This window comes from Acinonyx jubatus, chromosome D4 (assembly GCF_027475565.1).
Source record: "Acinonyx jubatus isolate Ajub_Pintada_27869175 chromosome D4, VMU_Ajub_asm_v1.0, whole genome shotgun sequence".
NCBI classification, from domain to species: Eukaryota; Metazoa; Chordata; class Mammalia; order Carnivora; family Felidae; genus Acinonyx; species Acinonyx jubatus.
Window position 1 is genome coordinate 92,700,708 of NC_069391.1, and position 10,150 is coordinate 92,710,857.

General features: G+C 38.4%; 1 protein-coding gene across 6 annotated transcripts in view; it reads left to right on the plus strand.

Annotated features, from left to right (window-relative positions):
- Positions 1-6,489, plus strand: part of ZNF484 (zinc finger protein 484) — a 32,855-nt gene extending 26,366 nt beyond the window's left edge. For all 6 annotated transcript variants that reach the window (XM_027041304.2, XM_053205438.1, XM_027041307.2 and 3 more), the window contains one exon: positions 1,002-6,489. In XM_027041304.2, coding sequence (XP_026897105.1) covers positions 1,002-3,316 — 2,315 coding nt within the window. In that variant the 3' untranslated portion in view covers positions 3,317-6,489. The remainder of the gene's footprint in view (positions 1-1,001) is intronic.
- Positions 6,490-10,150: the final 3,661 nt, after the last annotated feature.

Below are 10,150 nucleotides of genomic sequence, written 5' to 3' on the forward strand. Positions count from 1 at the left end.
TTATTCTAACCTTACTTGGATGTGCTACCTCCATATTTTTTTACTAGTTCATCTTAGGTGCTACTAATAGATTTCATTGTTCAAAACACCACGTTTATCCTGTCATAGGTATATGGATCCCAACTGACGTTACTGCCTATTATCTAACACATGACAAATTCTTCTCTCAGTGGGTTTGTAAACCAAAGAAAGGAAGAGGACAGGTTTTGATTGACAGCTTTCAGGCCCTGCTTCAGAAAGCCACCCCTGTCTGCTGTTATATGCCTCCTGTTGAGTGCATGTATCTCTGCACCCCAAACCAGAACAAAGAATCGAATCATAGATATTTTTTGCCATTTGGCTAAGTCAGAATGACTGAAGCTGCAGTAGTTTCACTGTGCATAAATAAATTGGTGTTTAGGGCACAGTGATTAATAGGGAAAGAGAAAGTGGGAGATTAGTGGATGAAGGATAACTAGAATAATAGGATAAGAATAATAAGGATGATAAGAAGCTAGACCCATACATTTCTTTTAGGCCACATAGTTTGTCACTTTGCCCCTCTGACACCTTACTGTGTATTTCTGCTAATGTACATGGAGCTGACATGGCTTCAGTTTGAGGCTCATCTTCTCCAATTACTAAACATTTGATCTAGGCAAATTACCTGACTCTTCTGTGGCTCAGTTTCCTCGTCTGTAAAATAAAGACAAGGGTGACACCAAGCGCGAAAGGGTGTGATGATTACGTGAGGTAGTATAGAACTTAGGACGGTGCCTGGCACATCTAGCTGCCACTGCTTGTTTAGTAAGTGTAGTGTAAGGGTTCATTTTACTGCTGTCCCACATATAAATCTATTACAAATCCTGTATTATTTATGTTTTATATATTTGCATACATATCTGTTAAATTTATATAAGCTTCTCACAGTTCTCTGTATTCACCCTAAATCACCTATATATATTATCCCTTCTATGTTCTTAACTCTTCTTTGTGTCTTTTATTTTTTCCTTCTTTTTTAGATGGGGATATTGGTTTTAAAACTTTACAGCAGGGAACGTCTAAAGAAGTTTCAATACGGTTTGAGAAAATTAATCTCTTTACAAGAGATGACCCATATTATTCCATTTTAGAAGAATCGTGGCAAGATGACAAACAGACGGAGAGATGTGAGGAATACCAGAACAAAAGTGTAAGTCATGTCGCCTTTGTTGACAAGGAAACAGTAGCTAATGAGAGAGACTGTGAATATAAGGACACTGGGAAAACTGATCATGTAAACACATACCTTGTTCCTGAAAGAAAAAGACTCCAGAACTATGACTCATTTGGAAGGAGTTTGAAGCCTATTGTAAGCTTATGTAATTATAGAAACAATGCAATAGAAAATCTTGATAAGATTATTGGATATGGTAATATTTTCACTCCTATGAATTCTCATACAGAAATGAATGGTTGTGAATATAATCAGTGTAAGAAACTTCTGAGTCATAAGCAAGCTCTCATTCAACATCACAAAATTCATACTGGGAAGAATCTCAATTTATTTTCTGATTCTGTAAAAATTTTCACCCAGGGGTCACACCTCTTTGCACATCAAAGTATCTATACTGAGGAGAAACAGCATGAATGCAGCAAATATGAGACAGTCTTCACTCAGAAGCCCCAACTTGCTGTACCTCAGAAGGCTTCTACAGGAGAGAAACCCTATAGATGCACTGAATATGAGGAGGACTTTTGCCTCAAGTCAAGTCATGAGGAAACTCACACTGAGGAGAATCACTGTAAATGCAGTGAATATGGAAAAGCCTTTATCCAGAAGTCAGATCTGTTCAGATGCCAGGGAATTCATATTGGAGAAAAACCCTATGAATACAGTGAATGTGGGAAAAATGTTTCTCAGAATTCAAACCTCAATATACATAAAAAAAATTATACTGGAGAGAAACACTTTGAATGTACTGAATGTGGAAAAGCCTTCACAAGGAAATCAACACTAAGTATGCATCAGAAAATCCATACGGGAGAAAAGCCCTATGTATGTACTGAATGTGGGAAAGCCTTTATACGGAAGTCACATTTTATTACACATGAGAGAATTCACACTGGAGAGAAACCTTACAAATGCAGTGACTGTGGAAGATCGTTTATAAAGAAGTCACAACTCCATGTGCATCAGAGAATTCACACAGGAGAGAATCCCTTTATATGTACAGAATGTGGGAAAGTCTTCACCCACAAGACAAATCTCATTATACACCAGAAAATTCATACTGGAGAGAGACCTTATATATGTACTGAATGTGCGAAGGCCTTTACTGACAGGTCAAATCTCATCAAACACCAAAAAATTCATACTGGAGAGAAACCCTATAAATGCAGTGATTGTGGAAAATCATTCACTTGGAAGTCACGGCTCAGGATACATCAGAAATGCCACACTGGAGAGAGACATTATGAATGCACTGAGTGCGGGAAAGCCTTCATCCAGAAGTCAACACTAAGTATGCATCAGAGAATTCACAGAGGAGAAAAACCTTATGTTTGCACTGAATGTGGAAAGGCCTTCTTCCACAAGTCACATTTTATTACACATGAGAGAATTCACACTGGAGAAAAGCCTTATGAATGCAGTGACTGTGGGAAATCCTTTACTAAGAAGTCACAACTCCATGTGCATCAGCAAATTCACACAGGAGAGAAACCCTACAGATGTGCTGAGTGTGGAAAGGCCTTCACTGACAGATCGAATCTGTTTACGCACCAGAAAATTCATACTGGGGAGAAACCCTATAAATGTAGTGACTGTGGAAAAGCCTTCACTCGGAAGTCAGGCCTCCATATACATCAGCAATCTCATACTGGAGAGAGACACTATGAGTGCAGCGAATGTGGGAAAGCTTTTGCAAGAAAATCAACACTAATTATGCATCAGAGGATTCATACAGGAGAGAAACCCTATATTTGTACTGAATGTGGGAAGTCCTTCATCCAGAAATCACACTTAAATCGGCATCGGAGAATTCATACTGGAGAGAAACCCTATGGATGCAGTGACTGTGGGAAGGCCTTCATTAAGAAGTCACAACTCCATGAGCATCATCGAATTCACACAGGAGAGAAACCATTTATATGTGCTGAGTGTGGAAAAGCCTTCACTATCAGATCAAATCTTATTAAACACCAGAAAATTCATACTAAACAAAAGACCTATAAAGGCAGTGACTTTAAGAAAGCCTTAAACTGGAGGCCACAGCTCAGGATACATCAGAAATCTGACACTGGGAAAGTAGCATGTCCAGTGCCACAATCATGGTGTGGGGATACCAAGGAATGAGAGGCTACCATGTGACTAAGAAGCAGGAGGTAACCAAAGCCACCTTACCTCTGGTCAGAAGTAGGAATGTCTGGATTACAGAGCTGATGTCCAGCTACACGTTTGCGGGAGATACTTGGGAGGAAGAGCTTAAGCGATGTGTGATGGCCACACTTAGTTACCGGACAGGTACTGGAATTGTCAAGCCCCTGGAAATAATAGCAAATCTGCAAGGAGAGGACTTAGTCTTTCTTGTTTCATATTGTGGAGAAGCAGCTTCATAAGTTCAGGGCTGTTGAGCTTCTCACGCCCTGGGTAGCAAAAATATTCGATATTGACTAAATGAAGTTCTTAATGAGCAGAGAGCTAAAAAAATTTTTTCATCGTCCAAGGACACTGAAATCAAGGCAAAAGTATAGACAGTTCAGGTCTATAATGAAGAGAAGCCAGAGGTTTTTTGTGAAAATTGACATTAAAGACACAAAGAAAGGACTTTCCCCCCCCCTTTTGGAAGAAGCCACTCTTATTTATTATTTATAGTATCTATTAGTGTGTGGAAATTTGGATAAACACTTTTTTTATTTGACTTTGAGATTGGTAATCAGAACCACAGGCCTACTTGAATATTCATAGGCCTCTTTAGTTATTAACCAATATGTTCCTGTATTTATTAATTCCCTGCCATGGCCTAGGTAACTCACACCCAAGAGGCATAAAGTTATCCCAGCTGTGTCCCCAGAGTGACCAATGAGGTAGACAGCAGCCCCACAGACTCCTTACTTGTCACCTCAGGACTGGCCCTGAGGCCATGGGACTCAGGTCACAGATCCAGAGGTCAGCACTTTGGACTGTCCGCCTCATCCACAGAAGTCTATATTTTTTAAAATTTCTGTTTGGAAAAGAGACAAATTAAGAAAATGGGTTTCAAAACCTAGAATTCTTTCCTTCCATGGAAGTTTTGTTGGTACATTCTCTGCATGTCCATTACGTGCCAGGTGACTATGGGACACTACTGTTGACATCTGAGTTTGTTTTCTAAGAAGACAGGGTTGCACTTTCGGAAGAGTAATCCTCTGTCCCCTCCCAGTGTCTACAAATTAATCTGATTGTGTTTGCAGACCCTCTGTATTCTTACAGACTTTTTTAAATCTTTTTTTTTCTAACAGATTGTAAAAGCAGTGTTTCATCTTCCAGAATATTTATGAATTTGTCTCTCCTGTAGATCAACCCATTTTTTTCTTATATTTTGAGTCTTTGTTTTTACATACATTCAGATTTAGAGTTGTTACACTCTTTCTGGTTAATTGAAACTTAATTATTATGAAATGTCTGTTTTTATTGCTACTGATGTTCTTTTTTGCCTTAAAATTTACTGCATCAGATGTTTATACTGTATGCATACTTCACTCATTGAAGGCTAAAATAAATGAGTCCCTTCTCCACTTTCCAGATGAGGTGAGGAGCTAGAACATTAGCTCCTTTATTTTCCTCTTGGTTTACATGGTATTAATGTCATGCATTTGGATTTTGTGTGTAGTTGATGTGGTCAGTCATTTGAGTCCATGTTCATTTATATTAATCCATATATGTTTTCCTTTTTTTTTTTTTTTTTTAAATAAGCTTTCAATGTAAGTACCTTTGAAGATAATGTGCTTTTTTTCCCTTTTCTCTCCCTCCTTCAAAATTTGTCTTATCTTCGGCTGCCAGCAGTTCACAGTGGCATGCCTAGGTGTGATTTTCTGTGTGCTTGTTTGGGGTTTGCTGTGTTTTTTTTTTTTTAAATCTGTAGCTTGGTGGTTTTTTTCTTTACCTTTTGGGAAATTTCTTGCTATTATCTATACAAAGTATGCTTCTGCTTCATGTCTTCCTCTGCTTTGTCTAGAGATTGCCCCATTATTTAGACCCTCTGTAAACCTTTTTCCATTCGTTGTTTCAGATTTTGGTAATGCTTGTTTTCCCCTATACCTGGTAATTTTAAATCAGCTACCAGGCACTATATATTAGGCACTGCAGAGACACTGAGGTGGTCTGGATGGTATCATCTTCCAGAGAAGATTTGCCTTTGACTCTAACAGGTAGGACTAGGCAAGAGCATAAGCACCCCTGCCTGTCTTTGTCCGGTCTTGTACTGAGAGTGTGAGACTGGGCTCCAGTCCCAGGGAAGGCTTGTCTGGTGTTTTTCACCCTAGAGATGTAGGACTTGGGGAGATTTTCTAGGTGCCTCATTCTGTGAAGGAACTTAATTTTAGTATTTGTCCCATTAAGTCCATAAATTTGTTAAAAACTGTCTTAACCTCTCTTCTTCGGTATTTGCTTTAAAAATTAGCAAACACCTCTTTTTAATAGTCCCAGACTCCAGAGGTTATGTCTTATCTCTAATCCTATTCCTGTATTTTCTCACTTCTTGGTAGCTCTCCAGTGCCATCACAAAATTAAGTATATTTAATATTTTCTTTCACCATTTTTAGTTCTCAAAGGAAGTACTTGTCTGTACTACCTGCTCTGTCTAATCATTAGCAGAAGTTTTCAATGCCCTGAGATAGCTGTTCCTTTCTTTTAAAGTTTTTTTTTTTTTTAATGTTTATTTATTTTTGAGAGAGACAGAGTGGAGGCGGGGCAGGGGTAGAGAGAGGGAGACAGAATCTGAAGCAGGCTCTAGGCTCCCAGCTGTCAGCACAGAGCCTGAGTGGGGTCAGACTCACAAATGGTGAGATCATGACCTGAGCCGAAGTTGGACACTTAACAGACTGAGCCACCCAGGCACCCCAATAGCTGTTCCTTTCTAAGGAGTGTGGAGTCCAGAAATATATTTTTTAAATTACCAGAATTTTCCAAGCTAATTTAAAAGTGAAAATGCACTGATTTGTGACACCATTCCCTATTTTTGTGGCTAAAAGTTAAGGCATTTACTGTTTTGTTGAAGATTTTGTAAACTTTGAAACCTAAGAGAAAACTGACTGTGGTGGTATCAGATTTTATTATTGTAGCTGCCAATCTTTGGCAAAAGGAGATTGAGACTGTCATGTTTCTTTTTTAATAGTGTGGCTTTTTTCCTTTGGGTAATGAATAGGAAATTAAGTTAATGAAGGCTGGTGTATGAGCCCAGGGGTTTGAAAATAAGGATTTTAAAGACTAATTTAGAAGGATCACTGAGATAGTGATTCTCAACCTGTTTATTCCCAGGCACATTTTTATTTTATTTTATTTTATTTTTTTCAACGTTTATTTATTTTTGGGACAGAGAGAGACAGAGCATGAACGGGGGAGGGGCAGAGAGAGAGGGAGACACAGAATCGGAAACAGGCTCCAGGCTCCGAGCCATCAGCCCAGAGCCCGACGCGGGGCTGGAACTCACGGACCGCGAGATCGTGACCTGGCTGAAGTCGGACGCTTAACGGACTGCGCCACCCAGGCGCCCCACCCAAGCACATTTTTAAAAAATGTGGGCACCTGGGTGGCTCAGTCAGTTAGTGTCCAACTCTTGGTTTTGGCTCAGGTCATGATCTCATGGTTTGTGAACTTGAGCCCCATATCCGGCTCTGCATAGCCGTTACAGAGCCTATGGAATTGTCTCTTCTCTCCCTTTCCCTCTCTGTCCCTCCTCCTCTCTCTCTCTCTCTCTCTCTGTCTGTCTGTCTCTCTCAAAATAAACTTTATAAATACATACATACATGCAACAATTCTACATTACTAAGCCAAAAAAAGAAGATATGTTACCTTCTGTCAACATGGTAACATCTAGGAGAAAGGAAGACTTCCTTTTGTGGGCCTTCACGAAGATATTTGAAGGGGCACTGGAAATTGGGGAATGGATGATGGAACAGTTCTGGGTGGAATGGGGGGAGCTAATTTACTTAGATGGAACTCCAAGGATAGTATAGATTGGATGCATGTGCAAGAAGGAGAGTAGTGTGAATTAGACATATCTTTTTATGCCAGAACTATAATATAGTTCATTTGTATTTACAGCAGAACTTTTTAAAAAGTTTTACAATGTAAATTTAATTAGCAATGTACTTTAGTTTTTAAAAGGAATCTTATTCATGAATTCAGTAGATGTAAGAAAACTTTAACTCAAACCAACATTTATATACCAGGTGATTCATAGGAGAGAGTAGTTTTCTATCTTAGTAAATGTGAGTAGGGCTTCATTCACAAGTCATTACTTCATTACATAACAGAGAATTCATGCTGGAGAGAAACCTTATGTATACAATAACCAGAAAAATTATCTGCTGAAAAGTCAGCTTTCTGAACATCAGCAAATTCACACATGAGAGAAATAACAGGCCAAAAGCTTATTGTTTCCCGGAAACTCATTTTGGAGAGGGAAACCTATAAAAGCAATTCCTTGAAGAACCACGTAGAAATCATCATAAAATGTCTGCTGGAAGTAGACAAAATTAATGCACTTTGTGTGAAAATATCTTCATTCAGAAACCAGTTTTCAGTATTCAGTATTTGTGCATGAGTGAAATTGTGTATTTTCTGAAAATGAGAAAGGCTTCTCATGTAAGTTTGAACCAATTGTAAATTATCCTACAGAGTTGCTGTATGTCAAAAAGTCTTTGTCCATGAGTTGTATCTTACTGGACATCATAGACAATGGAGAAGAATTAAATCATTTCTTAATACATCAAATTTTCTTTTCAAATACATCATTTTCTTTAAAAAAAATTTTTTTTAACATTTATGCATTTTTTGAGAGACAGAGTATGAGTGGGGGAGGAGCAGAAAGAGAGGGAGACACAGAATCTGAAGCAGGCTCCAGGCTATGAACTGAGAGCACAGAGCCCGATGCGGGGCTCAAACTCAAAAACCGTGAGATCATGACCTGAGCTGAAGTCGGGTGCTCAAGCGACTGAGCCACCCAGGTGCACCCAAATACATCATTTTCTTAAAATGCCATAAACTTCATACTGGGAGGATACTAAATTTGTTACAGGAAGAAGTATTCCCATAGAAGCAAATTTCACAAGAAATATAGTTCATTTTGTTTATTGGTTAAATTTCATGCCTGTGTCTCAAACCAGTGGGGACAAATAGGCCAGCCCAATAATTGCCTTTTTTAAAACTTTTTAAACTTTTTATGTGGAAATCATTTAAAACATAGAACAGATAGAAGTGTTTCAAGAATAGGAAGAGTACAAAAAATATATAGTAACCCTTTACCCAAATTCATCTATTGTTAACATTTTGCCCCATTTGTTTTATCATTGAAATTTTAATTCTTAGAGTTTTATTAGTAATGTTGGCAAGAAACAACCAGATTGTGTCAGTAGGGTAATTTTCTATTACTAATCATCATAGAAAAAGAAACAGTACAAGTCAAGGGAAATGAGATTTGAAGGCTGCTACCTTTTCTGCCACCACTTTCAAGGCCTTTCTGATGTCCTTATTCTTTCAAGGGCAGATGATGGGGTTTAGCACGGGAATGACAACACCATACAGGACAGAGACCAGCTGGTCTTCCCCCAGTGAGTGAGGGGCCATACGTATGTGAACATGGTGCTGCCATAGTAAGAAGGACTTTTGCCTCCCCTCTAAGGAGCGGATCCTCAAGGCGGTAGAGATAATATAGAGGTAGGAGAAGACAATACTCAGGTAAGGAGCCCACTAAATGAAGACCCCAATGGAGAACAATGCCAACTCATTGACAGAAGTGTCCCCACCAGACATCAGCCTTTCTTTTAATTAAATACGTTGAAACACATACGTGTGTGTAGACACACATAAAACTATGTAAATGTGACATGTTTTATTTACTGAATTTTGGACTTTGTCCACTCTTCTAGCAACTCCAGCCACTGCAACAGTCTGTCACCATATGAGCAATGGTTGTCAACTTCATAGTTTTCTTTTTACTTGGTCATATAGACCATTAATATGTGTGCACACGTATGAGTGTGTTTTTTTTTTAATTTTTAAAAAATGTTTGTTTATTATTTTTGAAAGAGAGACAGTGTGAGCCGGGGAGGAGAAGAGAGACAGGGAGACACAGAATCCAAAGCAGGCTCCAGGCTCTAAGCTGTTAGCACAGAGCCTGAAGCTGGGCTCAAACTCATGAACTGCAGCAAGATCATGACCTGAGCCAAAGTCGGATGCTCAACCGACTGAGCCACCCAGGCGCCCCATCTGTGTTTTCTTATTTAAAGAAATTGCCAGATCTCTGTGGAGTAAGACTTGCATTTCATATTTCCAACATTAGTGTATAAAACGGTTTCCCCTATACTAAAAATAGTGGTTACTTTTTAACTTGGAGAAGTTTTCTGATTTCAAAGTGATAACTACTTTTAATTTACATATTAATGTACCTCTTTAAGTGTTTCTTGGCCATATACCTTGCTCTTTTGTGAGTTGCCTTTTTATACCATTTATTTATTTATTTATTTATTTGGATTGTCAATTTGTAACAGCTTTTTGTATGTCAATGGTAATAACTCTTAAGAAAACTATTGCTTGACTCTTGACTTTGTATATATTTTCTCATTCACACAATTTTATTTTTTACATGTTTAAATATGTCTGTCTATTACAGTTTCTGAGTTTCTAGTCTTAGTTAAGCTTCACATATTAGAAGATTTTTAAGTGTCTTTTTTGGTATATGTTGTGTATCTTTAGGAAAAGTGATTATTTGTTTCTTGGGCATGGATAGCGACTTTCACAGTTTTAGACAGTGTTGCGTTTGCTAAGCAATTCCAATCCTCTTCCCTTATTGCTTACTTTGTTAGCATCTTTTGAAGTTTGCCCGGTGACTGACTCAGTACAGGAAAAGCAAAACACTGATAGGTGTGTTCTGGGAAAACCTTTGCTTTCCTAAAAAGGGACAGATTTAGCTGCTGCCATTAGTTTACC